General features: G+C 32.1%; 1 protein-coding gene across 3 annotated transcripts in view; it reads left to right on the top strand.

Moving 5' to 3' along the window:
• Positions 1–18176, top strand: part of LOC126748107 (uncharacterized) — a 98969-nt gene that overhangs the window by 43324 nt on the left and 37469 nt on the right. Inside the window, exon 3 of one of the 3 annotated variants that reach the window (XM_050457108.1) lies at positions 15281–15331. The exons of the other annotated variants lie outside the window; for them this stretch is intronic. Within the exon in view, the coding sequence (XP_050313065.1) occupies positions 15281–15331 (51 nt within the window). The remainder of the gene's footprint in view (positions 1–15280; positions 15332–18176) is intronic. 3 annotated transcript variants of the gene reach the window in all.

Raw genomic sequence — 18176 nt, forward strand, 5'->3', positions numbered from 1 at the left:
TCAAAATCAGTGGGATAGAGTGAGATACACAGTCACTTGCACAGCTCAAAGTAGGAATCGCCAGAACGCAGATGTTTTATCTTTGTTTAATAGACTGGCTAAAAAGAAGTGAGGAGTCTGTGAGTGCTGGGAGTGTTTAAAATGTTTTGTAAAATACTTGGATTTTAGTCCGCGGTCAATTTTTTGATATTATTTTCTTTCTAAAAATGAATTTTTTTGAAAGAAAAATTGTGTAAAACATGGGGTTTTACGTATATTCAAAATGATTCCGTGGATAAATTATATAAAATTTTGCCATTTAAATGTATATCATGTATATCATGCGACAATAAATACGACATAGGCGCACGGACTATTTAGTGCGGCATCTTCGACAGATCAAAGATTCTAATAGATCTCTGAACTTCTTCAAGAAATCTTTTACCAGAATCGCATTATGAGCAGGACAGCCGTCTTATTGAAAATAGATCAATCCCAGGTAAAAATCAGGCAAGAGAGATTAAAGAATTTAAATTCGGAACTAGTAAAGCATTTTCCCTGGTCCGATATTATACGACTTGGAGCTCCGAACAAGTGAGTAAAATTACGAAGAGAATCAACGGCCTGTTTACCCGTCAGTGAAGAAATTTGATATAAAACAGCAAATTTCATAAAACCATCTATAATTACCAAAGCATATTCTTTTCTGTCACTTTTCCCACTTAATTTTCCAGAAATATCGATGTGAACTGTATGCCAGAGTTTTGAAATTTTGGGAATAGAATGTAGCTGAATCTGTGACTTTCCACTTTTGTTCTTAGATGCTTTACAAATAAGATAATTATCTACAAATTTTCTAACATATTTGGAAATCAATAAAAGTCGTACAGCTTATCCAAAGTTTTGCCCACCCTAGATGTTTTAAACCTACATGAACATGGTTGATTATGGACCAAGCCATAGAACGTGGAACAATAGGAAGCCATTCTGATTTTTCATTTCTTTCTATTTTCTTCAACAAAATATTATTTCGAACATCATAAATTTTTAATAAATCAGTAGGCGTGAGAATTTAGAGAGAAGATTTGAATGGTAGGAAAAACATGATTTTGCAGCAACGCAAGGTATTTTTGGGCGTTTAAAGTATCATCAATAAAAAATGGCCCTATAACAAGAAAATGTGGGCGACTATCAAAAATACCAGGCCAAATATTAAATTTTAGAGGATATTGAGTACGGAATTGAAAACTTCTGTGCTCATTTTCCTGAGACCAAAATCGAACAACGGAAGGATTTTGTTTTCTATGTAATGGTAAAGAAGATTCATCTTAAAATAAAAAAATTTCATTTGTTTTTTTTTCATGAAAATTTTCACAAAATTCCATCTTTCTCCACTGGTCTTCGCGAAATAAGGAGATAGTTGTGGATTATTTGAAATATTTGTACCCATGTTTCTTTCAATTACTGGTAACAGTGTTAGAGTCCATATCCAGTTCCTCTCCAACACTTCTACTTTATCGTGTTGAATCCACTTCTTGGGTGGCTTCGCTTTGTTCCTGGACCCTTTCGATAGAAGAAGGTTTCAACATTTAAAATTGTTTTTTCGCAAGGAATCGATCTATTTTCAAATGTAATTGTAAGCAAATCCCTACATTTTACTGCGGAATTGCTTCCATAAAACCATTTAATCTGTTATGTTGTTATCAATTTCAACAGCTTGAAACCGATTGCTCAAGTAGCTCCTAAAAAACAGCACAGTGACAACTTTGCTTATACCATTCGATGATCAATGGTGTCAAATGCCTTGCTGTAATCCAGGAGAACCAAAGCCGTGGTTTTACCAATATCTGATGCACCTACAATATCATCCAGCACTTTAATTAATCCTGTAGTTATGCTATGGTACTTTCGAAAACCAACTGATTAATTGGAATGAGACTATGCTCGTTCAAGAACGCAACCACTTGCTGATAAATCAGCTTTTCTAAAATGTTGCCCATTGTAAATAACAGGCTGATGGGTCTTAAATCAGAAAAAGACTGTGTGACCTTGGTCAGAGGTTTAATAATTGCTTTTTTCCAATTGGAAGGAAATTCCAAGTTTAAGATACAAGTATTAAATTATGTATGGAGTTATGGCTGATTCACACAGCTTAATCATTTCTATCGAAATTCTATCAGCACCAGATGCATTCGACTTTATATTATGAATAACAATCTCAATCTCGTTATCAGTAACCTGCCTTAGCTCACACAAGTTATCCATTTTTTGTTTGTTTTCGTGATACCTCAAAGTACTGTCATTAATCGGCGGGGCAACCTGACGAACACTGTCGATAAAATATTTATTAATTTGTTCTACATCCTTAAATTGCAAAGGTAGACCCAAATGATTATCTTTTTTCTTATTATAAACATTAATTTCATCTAGTGTTTTCCAAATAACTTTTTGATTTTGCGAACGTGACACAAATTCCAAATAAGCCTTCTTTTCGTTACGAATAGCCTGGGTAAAAATATTTCGCATTCTTTTGTAATCCACGCAATCGCTAATATTCTTTGTGCGTTTATATTCAGAAAAAAATCTGTTACATTTTTTTTTCATAATTTTTAGTGTTTCCAAGGGGCCAATTCAAAATGGCTGCCCAGTTAGTATTTAATAAATCATGGTTAAAGTTATGGTCATCAAAGTGCTTAAAATCTATATATCGATTAAATTTAGGTTCAATTTTTGGAATATTAATGTGTAAACTGCAATAAACTAATTCATGGTCCGTAGTTTCATGAAGATTTAAATGCTCAACATTACCTTTTAACAATTTATCCCCCGACAGTAATATCACATCAATCAAAGATGCTGATTGACGCTTAATTAATGCTTAAATACTTTTTGGCGATTTTTATAAATATTTCTATTTATATAATATTGTTTATAGCTAATACAAAGTTGCCTGACCTTGCCCCAGTTTAAACTTCTTTCAATATTGCCGCAATAGTTTACGAGTATACATTGATTTGTTAAATACATTTTATATTTAAGTGTGATTTTTTACAGCTAATTATATTAATAATTTTATTATACTAACTTTTGAAAAATAGAATCTTGAAGTTTTTCTCGTCGTTTAACTGATACTCTATTTACTCTAGTTTCCTCTTGTGATACATGTCTATCGTCAAGTTGTAGGGATTAATATACGGTACGTGGTAACACGTAATCAAGCAAATCTGCAAGTCGGGATCATGCGACCTTTAAACCATTTTCCCCTGATTGTGACCCTTTGTCAATGTCGATAATTGTTTTTGTCCGTTTTTAATCTATACTAAAAAAAAACTTTTAAGGTTTAAGTATCCCACTTATCCATGTATACTAGAGAACAATTAATAATTTTTTCTTGCTTAAATATTACTTGATTATCAGTCTCCGTATCTACTTGAGAAACACGAAAAGTAATCCTAAAAAAATTAACAAATGAAGAAGCAATGCACGTTCAGCAGGCTTGTTATCCAGAAACTACGGTTTTGCGAAAGAATAATATGTACGGTAGAACAAGAAAAAACTTCTAAGATGCAGTTGGGCCATGACCACCTTATCTTGATGTCTGGAGACAGCCAACTGAACAGATGAAAGGAACGAAAAACAAAGACCAAAATCACCCTAATGGAGGAGCAGTTTTACTATGAGGCTATACAGGGTGTAAATAAATAGATGCAAAAAAATTCAGGGGCTGATTCTTGTGTCAATTTTAAGAAAAAAACTTTATATGAACGTATGTCCTAAAAGGCGTAACTTTTGATATACTGGGTGGTAAAGATTGAATATGTTTTTTTCATAATATCTGTAAAACTCCTGTAGATATTTTAATAAAATTTGGTATGCATCAAAAGGCATTTTCTGAGGCACACTAATTTTTTTAATTTGTACCAGTGACGTTCGTGTAAGGTTTAAACTAAATATTTTAGATGAAAAATATGGTACGCCACTTTAGTTTGATTTTTTGTTTGTTTTTGTAATTCTCATTTATTTCTGAGCAAATTTGATCTCTTGACTTTCTTTTGTCCGAGGTTGCGTATTCGATTAAAAAAATAAAATCCATTTACCTAAATGTATTACGTGTTTATTATTAATGTTTAGATGTGATTCTAATTTTTGTTTTAAACCAAATGAAAGAAAAATTAATTAAATAATTATAAAAAATGTTGAAAATGACCACCCTCTGCCATTATGCAAGTCTGCACGTCACCGCATGTGTCGAAGAATCCGATAAAAAATTCCGGGAGAATTTTGAATTACGGCACATGAATTAATGATTCGATTTCTCAAGTCATCAATATCCAGTACACCAAAATTTTTAAATGACCCCATGTGGTAAAATCTAGTGGGTTCATATTTGGTGACCGAGGTGGCCAAAACTGAGGAGCGCCTCGGCCTATCCATCGATTTGGATATGTTTCGTCTAAATAACGACGTGCTAATAAACTAAAATGGGCAGGAGCCCCATCGTGCATAAACCACATTACTCTTCTAACATTGTTGTCAAGTTTTCACGCATTTTCAAAAGAGGACAATTTCAGTTATATATCAACACATATAATAATGTTAATTTAACTTATTGATAAAGAAGTAGTCCATACTTGCAGTAGAGTTAATATGTCAATGGGTAACTAAAAATGTTTCGGTCATCCTCCACTAAATTTATTTAAAAATTATTCATCCTACATGTTTCAGACATATTACATATCCATCATCAGGGATCTATAAGGAACCAAGGAAACTTATAAGATAAAGATTAAAAGTATTAAAATACAAAAGGTATTATTTAACTCACACAAATTGAGGGTTTTCGTCAATACATATAAAAAGCTATAGTGCCTCTGGCAAGGTCAAAAGGTTAAAACAACTGACAATGTAAAATAGAGTTATACAGAATAATAATATTATATGTGTCAATTATCAAATAAATCAATCCACACATTTTTTGAATTCATTAAATTTTAATGCCAATTTATAACGCCTTTTCATTCTCTCATATTAAAGAGTCAAAAACATTTATATTTTATTTATAAGTATCATTTTTAGTACCACCATTTGTAGCCAACTCATTGAAGTCTATTTTTACAAATTACAGGTACCATATTTTAAATAAGACGCACCCTATCTTTTGAAAATTTATATGGTTCTTTTGTTCTTATTTCTTGTTGACATAACAATTATCGTAGTGTTGTAATGATGTGATTTTAATGTTTGTGTAGATCCAGTTTTAATCCCTTTCTCATGCATCTTAATGTAAGTTTTTGTCTTCAACGTCCAATTGTTTATTCGTTAATTAATTAAGCCTTTTTTATCATCATTGTAGGTGCCATTTTTATTCATTAATTATAATATTAAATAAAGGCAAGTTTTTATCTAGAATTTTATAAATAAATATTAAAATAAGATAACTTAAACACATTCTTGACATTCAGCCAATTCAACTGTTATCTCTTTGATGAAATGTGGTCAAATTTCTTGAGTTCATAAATAAATCGACAGCAGTGCGCATTTTGCATCCTTTGAAGCCTCATTTTTTCAACCTGAGTAAGACATGGGTAAAAGAGAGTTAAACCGTAAGTCAATTTTGATAAAACATATGTTTCACATACTTTTTTACGCGCTTTGTTTGTTTGCATATAAAACTTTTAAACTTACGTATGCCTTTTTACTTAGTGTTGACATATGATCCTCAAACCTAAGCCTTCTGTCATATACAATTCCCAAATTTTTAGCTGTGTTCGAGTAGACAAGCTGCTGATCTCAAGATGAATGTATCCCCTGAGAAACTCTGAGTTGGGGCTTGATGTAAAGAGCAAGGCCCTGGTCTTATTAGTATTTAACCTCAGACTATATTCTACTATACTGACAAATGTTGAATAAGTCACTGTTTATTTCGCTTTCTGCATCATTATAATGTTCAGGATTAAAGGTGTATAACACTTGGGTGTCATCGGCATAAGACCGTATTTGAGAGTATCTAGTTATTTTATTCATATCAAAGGTGTATAATAGAAATAACAGAGGTCCCAAAATGGATCCCTATGGAACTCCAGATTTTACAGTGTCCATTGCCGATATTCCCACCTGTGTACGTACAACTTCCTGCTTACCACATAAATACGATTTAAAAAAGCAAACCACTCTATCCGAAAATCCAAAATACTTTAATTTAGCACACGCATAAGATTATGATCGAGTAAGACTGGTATAGTAGCCAGCTTTTTACTCATGGCTGAAATTATTGAATCATTTAAATTTATTAAAGTGCTTGTCGTACTAAAACCGGCACTATCAGCAAAAGAAAACATTTGTCTGTACACCACTTTCTCAAGAAGCTTACTCAAAAGAGGCAAGAGACTCACAGGTCTTAAATCGGTAATTCGAGATGGTAAAATTACTTTAGGTAAAGGAAAGATAACAGCAGTCTTCCAAGTTGAGGGAAGACATCCCTCCTCAAGGCATACATTAATTATATGAGTAAAATGACCCAATAGAATAGGGATGCTAATCTTTACCATAAAAAGTGTCATGTCATCAATACCCGGCGCATTTGACTTTAACTCGTCAATGCCTCTGCGTATCTCTGCCTCAGTAGGTATTTGACTCAAAAAAGTCTATGAGACCCAGAACAGCTCCATTTTGTTTGAATATTGATAAAAAATAGTAATTTACCTTGTCAGGATCTTGCAGCTCTGTAGGCAATTCCGGCTTTGATCCGGTCATGACTCCAGCTATCTTTAAATATTTCCAAATAGTTTTGGTATCCCGATTAGAGACGTATTTTAGGTAAGTAGCTTTTTCTCACCTTACGGATGCTAGGTCAAAGTTCCGAAGCTTTATACAAGGTGTCTACTATAAAAACCGCCAAACTTTAAGAGGTGATTAAACAAGTCATTTGCAACAAAAAAGTCGTATAACAAAATTTCATTAAACAAACCTAAAATGATAACAATTGTTCAAAATGTCTTCCCTCTTGTTCAATACATTTGATGCGCCTTCTTCTGACACTATCAATAACCCGTTCAAGTTCAACGCATTTTTGTCGCATTTCATTGCAACACACACTAATTCGACTAATTAGTTTGTCTCGAGTATTAATGTTAATATTATAAACATTAGATTTTAATGTGCCCCAGACATAAAAGTCAAGGTGCGTAAGGTCAGGGCTTCTGGGCGGCCATCTTACCGGACCGTATCTTCCGATCCATTTCTCCCCAAAACATTGATTCAAGGAATTTTGCACAATTCTGCCATTATAGGATGGGCATCCGTCCATTTGAAACCAAAGTTCCTGTCTAGCGGCTAAGGGGACTTCTTCCAGAGAGTCAACAAGGTCATTATTTAATAAATTTGAAAACTCATTGTAATTGAGCCCATCAGGAAGTATTACAGGCCCGAAAAGGCGATCTCTCATTAATCCTATCCATATGTTGACCTTTATCTCATGCTGAAAATGTGAAACAACAGTCGCATGAGGGTTTTCTGTATGCTATATATGGTTATTTCTTAAATTCATTATTCCGGCTCTTGTAAATGTTGCTTCATCTGTCCAAAATATTTGATCTGCTCCCCACTCTTGCAACTTATTCAAGTACCACCTACAGAATTGAAGCCTCACCTCACCATCCACTGGCAATAAATCCTGGACTTTTTTCAAATGAAACGGATGCAAATTATTTTTTTTTATATTCTATGTACAGTGGAATGGTGAATCCTTAATGCAGCACCAATGCGGCGACTACTTCTAGATCTATCTTCTGTAACAGCTCTCATAATCGCAGGTTCTTGTCTCCAGTTTCCTCACAGCGTCTGAACACTAAAGCGAATACTCCCTTGCTGCCTCCCGCGAGTTTCCATTTGCGACACCGTAAATAAATAAGATGTCCCGATATTCAATGTTTGTGAAACTAGGCATTATTTTTTTATGCACGTTTAAATCAAATTACCTTTTTAACAACTTTAAGTCTAAGTGAAAAATTTATGACAGTTCTTGTCAAATTGTAAATATCTATGCTTTTGTTTTAAAATCAAGTAATACATGGTTTGTGAATTTTCTTCTTTTGTGGATTCATTGCCATTTACAAAAGAAGGAAACCTGCCTTTTTTCTTAAAGAATCAATATCGCGATATGTTATTTGTTTACGGCTTCTCTAATGGAAATTTGTGGAGTTGTTGTGTTAGGGAAGATAAATCTATAAGTACTCACCGCATTGGGGCTCAAAAGATCAAGAAATATAAAATTAGAAAATTTTCAGTTTTTGTGGTTTTCTTTCTTTTGCCCATGATATTGCTGTGAAAACAAATAGCTATCACAAAAGTATATCATTGGAAAGCATATTAAATGCAGTAGTTTTTGCTGTAAAAAAAACATGTCCCTATTTACCAAATTTTAGAAAAACGGCAACCAAGAAGATACCACTAATTTTGCACATTTCCCAAATGTTACATTTAACTTCTAAGAACACCCGGTATAAAAAATTACTCAAAAACTTAAATATACCCATCTTATAGCAAATTTAATTCTCTTTCAGATGGAGGAAATGACGGAGATATATCCTTGTTTATATAAAAAAACAAAGAAATTTGATAAAATCAAAAAATGTGAAATACCAGAAGAACTAACAACTTTTCGAAAAAATGTTATACGACTTATTTGTTGCAAATGACTTGTTTAATCACCTCTTAAAGTTTGGCGGTTTTTATAGTAGACACCCTGTATAGCTATTTCAATTAGTTGTGGTTTTGTTTCGTTTAAATTTATTAAAAACAATATCACGCTGTTTTAAAATAAGTTTCTAAGTATCCGTAAGCCAAGGAGCTGGCAGTCTGCTGAGTCTTACAGTTCGTACAGGTGCGTGAAAATTAAAAATATTGATTAAGTTTTCAGTTACAAAAGTAATTTTATCATTAATGTCCTGAATCTGATATATGTTGTTCCAATCTACGTTTTGCACATCTGTATAAAAAATATATGTGTTAAATTGTTTAAATTATCTAAAAGTGTAAAGTCTTTGTACCGACCACCCAGGCTGACAATAAGTAAGGCTAAAATTATGTCTGGATTTATAACACCATGACTGACTAACACCAATTTACACTCATAAAAAAGTAGCGAAAAGTTGAGGAGTAATATAATGACTTATTGGAATAAGATATCTCTTTATGTAATCATTTTCAACGAAAAAATATAGGGCATCGGAAACAAAAATCAATTTGTTAAATATTTAATGTTTTTTTAAGTAGTTTTCTATTTTTTTTATACTTTAATAAGGAAACATTATGTAAAAGACAAAAGATTTATAAAAAATCTGACATTTATCGCAAGTTGTTATCGTGAACAATCAATTTTTACAACTTAATGCTAATAGTCATATTAATATTTAAAAACTTTCTGGGCAATTTTATTAATCAATTATGTATTTGTTTTTTAAATTACCCTAATGAATCTGTGATAAATATACTACGGTTATTTAAGGAACTTTTCTTAAATTAAATAATTATGTGTGACTTTAAAAAGGGAAAAGTTAGTTAAAAAGTAGCTTTTTAGAACAATTTTCTTTAAAAAAGGTGCTTTTTTGGTATACAAAAATAGGAAAAATATTTTTTCCTAGGGTTTTTATTTACGGGTCATAATTTTTTTAGCAAAACATTTTTCTCAGTGTGTGTATGTATTTATCAAGTTTTTCTCTTATTTTAAAATTAAGTAAATAGTTGACTAATTTTTGTTTGCACTGTTTTGAAATTATTTCATTCACAAGGTACGAAAATTAAATTTATGTTATATTAAAATAATGCAATGAATTTAATCTCGGAAATGGTACGCCTCTAGTTGGCAAAACTCTGTTTTAATATTTTTTGCATCCGTGTGCTTTTCGAATTATTCAATTCAGAATAAATAGACCATAATTCAATTGATAAAATTCCTTTTATTCGTTCTTGTGTTTTATAATTACGTTTAAAATTGGCACTCTTTGATTCTCGCCACAAATGTCTGAAAATATCAAAAGATTATTGATGTTGGTTGGGTGAGTCAAAAAAAGTTGATGAAATCCAAATATAATATTAGCATAGAAATGTACAATGCACCTAATTTAAAAATAATTCTTATAATCTATAATATATTTAAGTATTTACAACTACCCACATTTATATTATCACATATCAGGCCTGAGACTGAGAAACAAAAAGTCTAATGTCAATAATTTCTGTAAAATGTCTTAAATCTGTAATAGCAATATCAAGGTCAGAGGCATAAATATTAAAATAATCACACATTCTATATATTGGTGAGTTCTTGTATATATTTGTTCTAGGACAATCAAGATGAACATTTTTTCTTTGTCTGGTATTACCAACATTAATTAATGAATAATGACACCATTGTCATAATTTGAGGAGCATCAATCTTATTTGTTCAAATTTTATAAATGTACACTAGGGATGTTTTAATGCGCCGATTTTCTAGGGATAATCTGTTAAATATTTTCAAAAGCAAATTATGGTTATAACCTTGTTCGGGATAATATCCAAATCTCTTAAAAAACATATGTTTAAAAAATTTGCGGTGTACACGCTCTATGGTTTTAATCAGAATCCCAAGTTTTTGGTAGTTCTAATAACGAAACCCATTATTTTGTGTGCCTCATTAACTGTAAACTTAAGCTAAATTACAGTCAACAATTACACCTACATCATTTTCATTGCTGGAATGTTCAAGCTGGATACCGCTAATATTGTAGCTATAATTAATTATATCTTTGTTAAGTGTCAGCGACATTGCTGAACATTTTTTATTATTGAAGTGAAATGAGTTTGCATTACACCAATCAACAACCCTATCTAAATCATTCTGCAGGGAGATGCATACGGAGAGAGGTAATTTCCATGTAAATCTCAAAATGATCTGCAAAAAGTACTTTTTGTGAATCATTAGAAACAGAAGCAATCTTATTTATGGCAACCCAAAAAAAACAGAGCTCCCAAATTGAAACCTTGAGGAACTCCTGAGGTACTAGTGTACACATCAGACCTGGCGCCCTTAACCTCTACATACTGTTGTCTATTTTCTAAATAGGATTTAGATGTTAGAAAATGATAAGCCCTGAAGAGAGCCTTACTTTGACATACCATTTTTAAAATTTGCATTCGACGTTGCCTGATATTTCATTTTTTGGTGGTTTCTTTTTAACTTTTAGAAGGTTCGTTAACAAAATTATAACTAACTACAGACTCAACCTAGATTTACGAAATTTGTACCACACTATACCTGTTAATACCAGCAGTGATATTGTGTCACTTTTGTATTACAGAGTTTGTGGTAACAATCTTCGGACTTTTACTCTTCTGACCAAAAATCAATACGTAAGATCTCAACATTTTTAAATAAAACACCCGGTATATTTATGTTATTAAATTTATCCGTGAAATATCTTACTTTTGTTAAATATGTCCTCTACCTGGAAATTACATAAGATTTTTATCAACCTGTGCAACAGGCAAGCTTTCATCGTTGATTTCGAACGAATGACCGCCCCTAAAGCGTCAAAACACTTATAGAAATAACAATCGAATATAACAGAGCTTTAGTAATGACGTTCGTGGACTTCCGAAACAATAAATAAATATACTAATAAATAAACCCTTCGATACAATAAATAAATAAATATGTGCTTTATTTGTACTTTCCAATAATGTATATAGACGAAGTCTAGCCAAAGGCTAATCTACCTTAACCTATTTTAACAAGTGTAAGCAAAATCATTTAGATAGGACAACAGAAAGAAAAATTAAAATTTAAAAAAGGTAACACTGAAGATTATAACCCATTGGTCCATAATAATCAAAAATTGTAAAATAAGAAATACCAACAGACAATTTAGTTGTTCTGTTTTGTTAAAAAATGCAGCTTTAGCTTTCTCTTGAAACCCGCTACTGACATCTCTTTTATAAGGTTCGGAAGGTCATTGTTAATTGCCACAGCATGACAGAAAACTACGACGAAAGAAGACTATTTGCACAGCCGACTTTACTCAAGCCGCGAAATAACAGTTGGCAACGTCGCACCAGGTGGGAGTTTCGGATCCGTTTCTATGGATCCGTTTGCACTTTGAAAGCGCGGCTCTGCCGAGATGGACGTTCAATTTTGATTTTGCTTTATTTACAAATGAGAATATTTTATTTATGTCATTGATTTATTGTTTCAAATATGTATAGGCGCCGTTAATAATTATATAAATGCATTATTAGACTTTTTCCCTACAGTCTAGTCTTTTAGTTATATAAATTTCATCAATTAATAAATTAACAACTTTATCAGTCCGTGCTAAAGAAGTGGATACAATGTTTAAATAATTAGTGGTGTCGTTAGTTTTATTTAAGTCAGAATTTGGTGACACATCAAAGAAGACATTACTATAGTTGATGGGCAATAACGTTTTTGCTTTAAAATAAGTAAAGTTATTTGGTCTATTAAAAGTATTACTCGATTACAAATGTCACTATCTTTTTCATTCTCTAAGTTGTGTGAATCAGAACTTTGCAATAAATTTAACGCCTGTTTATGGCATTTACGAGTATGGTTTATTAAGCTCACAATATTCAGAAGACTTATACCTAGTTAATAGATCCTCGAGTTGAGACCATCTACTTAATTTCAATTCGAAAGGTAAAATCCATTTTAAGTCACTTTGGGACAACTCATTGTTTTTTAAAAAGAGTTGTAGGTCGCTATCTATTGATATTTGATTAATAATATTTATACAAGCATCATTCAAGTTTAAAGTATAGAAATATAGTTTTGTATCCCCAACAATTTTTACATTCCACAGGTCAGATATTAGAACTTTTTGGGAATAATTACTCAATAAGAAAATTTGTTATGAAATCAAGTTGCTCAAAGGCTTCATTGGCAAGTTCATTACGTTTTTGTTGTTCACTATTTCTTTCGTCTGACTTTCTCTAGGAAGAGGCTATTAAGAGAAGAATCTTTGTTAAATATGCAGCTAAATTTGGAAAAATTTGAGGCACTGCTTGGCAAACTAATCTTGCTTTAACTCTAATCTTAGTGAGTGTGCCATCAGGTAAAAGATAATCATCTTCACGGATCATATCATTTGGGCAAAAATGCTTGGCACAAACCACAGAATATTGAGTAGGAGCCCAATTATCTCTAGGTATCTTTTGGCCATTTAATTTTAAATTGTTCTTCTTTAGGGAAGCCAAAAACAGAAATACTTGCCTACCCTGCTCTTAAACTACTTTTGTAATTAGATTTACATCCGGAAACACAGCAGGGACTTTGCATGTTTCAAAAGGCAAAAAAAATCTTTAATGAATTCTTCCATATAAATAAAGCTAATAGATTTACCTATACTTACTAATACTATGGGCATTCCTTACCAGATAAAACAAAACTTAAATTTTTTGATGTGAATAAAGTATAAACTTTGGCTCTTAGTTTCTAGTTTTAGTGGACACAAGATGTTTGCAAAAAATCCCAAATCACACAGATAAGAGCACAACACAAAAATCTTGAAAGTGATATGTAAAATAAACTTGAAAATCGATAAATAGCACAATGATCCACTTAAGAAGCCGGCCGGCTCCACCTGTTTCTGTTTCCAAACAAGGTGTGTATCTTTGTAACCATTTATCACTGTTTTTATAGTATATAACACACCGACATTGGCTAGGAGATGTTACTAAGACTTAGTAAGTTCTTAATAATAACTAAATTCACTTTCCTTTCCAAAATTTCACTTAAAAACTCAAATTTAAAAGAGGAATTCAAACGATCCCCATTAAGTCCCATGAGAACTGAAATGAAAACGGATGTGGAAGTCATCTTGCCGATGGCTTGAGTAAAGTCGGTTGTGCTATTTAATATCTAGGAATTGACGACTTATTTATAAATCTTAGATTTTCATCATGTAAATTCTTCCGAAAGGTAAGTGTTTTGCGGGGGTAGGAGTAGATGAAGCTGGCAGTCTATGCACAAAAACCGCCAATTGCAAAGAGAATAGATTTTCCACGCGCAGCCAACCAAGTTCACATATCCTTACAGATAATTACTACTTGTTTTCTTATTAATAGATATAATTTAAGAGCACATCATATAAATCCTTAATAAGAAAGCTTCTGCAGCAGTATTCTTCGAATTATTCTCGAAAAATCTTAAAACACTGCCGCAGCCATCTGTCTGTCATTAATATTGTATCCAAGTACAGTATTTCCAAAAGATTAAACATAGCATCACAAGTACTGCTCTTATTCCTAAAGCCTAAATTGTTTGAAAATTGTGTCGTTCTACAACAAAATTGATGTATATACGAATACACAATTTTAATGATGCATATTTATTAACTTTGGCATCTTGAAGAGCTCCTTTCCATCTTTCAAGGCGCTCTGTATTTAAAATGCGGGAAGAAATTTGTATACGTGTATATATTTTCCATCGGCTAATAAATAGCCATCATCAGGGGCAATCATCATACCTAAAAGGTGTAAAGAATATAACTTAGGACCTTCATTAAAATTATCAAACTTACAGGTCAAAATTTAACAAAAAACTATCCCACTAAAGGGGTCAAAACGTAAAATATCTTGACAAAACACACTTTAATTTAAACAAATGTACGTCACAATTAAGAAAATTAAGAAAATTTATGTATTGCGGAGGGTTGTTGGGTGGGGTCAGAAATAAAACAGAAACATGTTTACTTAAATGTCCACGTTTCAACTTATATTAGGTCATCCTCAGGACACTAAGTCTAGGTTTCTTTAGTTATAATTAAAATACATTCATAATAGGAGCGTAGAATTATTTTTAACATGGGTTAAATTGTAGGTGTTATTGTGGGCTAAGGGTGGAAAAGATAAGGCTGATTTGACAACCCTCTACTGAGACTTATAATGTATAATCTTCCAGGCAAATTTTATGCGTGTGATATCAGTCCGGATTGTCCAGCGCTTATGTACTTGCAGGAAGGTTATGTTACTGCCCTTTACCATACTTTTAGCACTTCTGTAGCGGAGTATATTACTCTCAGCACTCAATAGTATGAATAACTTACTTTAAATGATCCCAACGGAAGAAATATTCTATAATAGTTAATATATGTAATAAATAAGCATATTATTTATTTCCAATCTTATATAATTAAATAAATATAATATGAAAAACTATATAAACGAGAATTTGTATCATATGTTAGATGACGCTAAAATTGTGTTTATATTACAACTTAATATGTATGTTTTTTTTCCTGGATAGTTATCACTTTAGCCCTACCTCCTCTTGTGAAAGGATGGAGGAAAGTTCTTGGTGAGTTTTGCATTTTTGGTGTTTTCGGCACATTAGAAAAATCTCTGCAGAGTGATGCAAAGATGATAATTACATTAACTGTTTTAATTACATAATAAAAACAAGTTTAAAACTGTTGTTATGTAAATCATTAATTAATTACAATTACGGCGGGCATATAGGCCCCAACATAAATCGAGTAGAAGCAGTCATATTGGGTTAATAGCAATGGTATATATTCAATGTATCAAATAAAACAGAATTATAAAAAAAAATTATTTGGGTTTCGCCAAGAAACTAGGATAGTAGTTATTAGTGTATTTACAGTTTTATTTTTACAAATAACGGTAATGACAGTGCCAATTTGCAATTCAATATATACGGGAAATTGTCATATTTAATATGTAAAACATCAGTATTTAGAATGGTAAACATCACCAGCTGTTTTGGCGCTTGTAATTGTTCGTTACATAAGTTCCAAATAACTGAAATCAATTGAATTACAAAATATATAATGGAGACTATTTACATAAGTAAAAAAAAAATCTATTGGCTTTTTTTTACTATAGCCTGTAGCGCAGTGACATATTCTATGATTTATCATTATTAAATAAATATAAAAAGTTAACTGAATAAGGACTGTTACATTAAAAAAATGCTGTGTCAGGATTTGACCTATCGTTTCTCAGGGTCACACTTGCTATTTTTGCAAAAATTAGTGAGATCTTTCAATAGATGAGATATGAACATATTGAAATATCTTCCAAAATATATGATGGTAGTACGGTTCTCCCCATCATTAATCTATTTTGCGGTTCCTTTTATCATCAGAGGTGCCGCTGCCAGAGCGTTCCAGTAGCACTTTTGACAAATAAACCGCAAAATACATAGGCAGCTATAGTTAGTAAACTTTGTTTTATGGTTAGAACCTTTGGTGTGACACATACATCACAAAACAGTTTTATCACTAACCAAAACTTCTTATTTTTACTCTCGAGCATTCAAAGCTGTACCAGAAACTGTGGAATATCTGACTGAACTTTTGGAAAGTGATAGTTTGATAATATGCGAGAAATATTGAAATTAAGAAAACTTTATGTATGAACAACTTGAGGGTACCTCTATGAGCCTGTCTCTCTTTCTAGTAGAGCTTTTCATGAACCGTTTTGCGTTAAATGCAAAAAATACATTCCAGTACCTTTCCGCGAGTTTGTTTATTGTTGTTGATGATGTGTTCGTGGTATTCGGCAAACGCAAAGGTAATATTGATCATTTTGTAGAACAACTCAATAACTGTGTTTCATCCATTGAATTTACCTTCGAACAAGATACAAATAACCAACTTTTATTATTAGACACTTTTGTCATTAAAAATAATATTAGGTTTGAACTTTATATTTAGGGGAAAGTGTTGTACCTTGGGTCATTTTTTGGTTTTTAATTTTTATACATTCTAGAAATATATATTTCCGAAATTTATTCCATACATTAGTTATACTAGCTCCTTGTATACGTAATTTGGGATTTTAAACATAATTTTAACTTGCCAGTTTTTTGAAAAATACGTTTTAGCTAGCCCTTAAAAGATGACCCAAGGTACAAACGAGTAATGTACCTTGGACCAGTATATGTTGTACCTTGAGTCAGTTATAAAATAAAATGGAATGGAAACGAATTTTTAAAGATTTTTATTAAATATCTTAAAGACATACAAAGCGTTATTAATCGAATGAATATATTTGCAAACAAATACTCATTTAAAATTAAATCCACTAAATTCAACATCAAACTGGAGGTGAGCATCATGACGTGCAGTTTTTATTTTGATGAGTTGAGACTGCTGCGGAAGCTTACGTATATTATCACTACGCAAAATCATAGGTCTCGGTTGAGTCATTTATAAATTTATTGCTGCTTAAAATTCTGCGTAAATATTTGAGTTTTTTATGAGTCCCAGTATTTAGTATTTCGGCAACATAATAAGTGAACGATTTATTTCCAGAAACTTTCATTAAAACGAATATCAAAATCTTCAGATAAGTCGTATATATTTTGGTCATTTATTAATTCTTTCTGTCTAGCTACTAAGTCCTCAAATGTTTCTTCATCACTACTTGAAGTTGATCTATCATCATACTTAGCAACGCTTTTTGGTACATTTTTTGAAACGCGTTCTTCAACTATTCTCTTAGTAACTGCTTGAACTTTTCTAGATGATGCATTTGCTTTCGTCTTTTTAAGGCCCTCTATTTCATCTTTCTCAGGAGTGTCAGTAATGATACTAGCACTACCTGACTTCATTTTGCGAGCTGGTGCTTTCGGATAGGGCCTTAACATTTCAGGTGTAATAAGATTTCCTGACGTTCTGCCTGGAAGAAAATGAATGTTGGAGGTAGTAAATGCTTTTTGAAATGCCTTGCCTGCAAGCTCAGCTACCTCGTATCCATAAATCGTAATGGTTTGTCCAGGATGCATAATCATCCACTCGCTACATGCGGCATTATAATAAGTTTTCATACGTCCAAAAACTGTTCTATCGAGTGGTTGCATTTTGTGACTAATATGGAAATGAATCGGAATAATGCCATTTTCTTTGCAAAAATTAATAACTGGGAAATTCACATGGCTATTGTGATTGTCTAAGACTAATATAACTGGATCTTTAATTGATGGTTTCACATAATTCTTAAAGTGATTTAAATACTGCAAAAACAATGTTTCGTTTGACCAACCGGATGGACGTGCACCTCCTATGGTTGTCCACCTGGACAACCCTTAAGCATATGGGCCTTAAAATTTACTCTTGGAAATATCATCATTGGCGGGATGTGATTGCCAATTGCATTTATTGAGGCTATAAGTGTAA

Source organism: Anthonomus grandis, chromosome 22 (genome assembly GCF_022605725.1).
Source record: "Anthonomus grandis grandis chromosome 22, icAntGran1.3, whole genome shotgun sequence".
Classification (NCBI taxonomy): domain Eukaryota; kingdom Metazoa; phylum Arthropoda; class Insecta; order Coleoptera; family Curculionidae; genus Anthonomus; species Anthonomus grandis.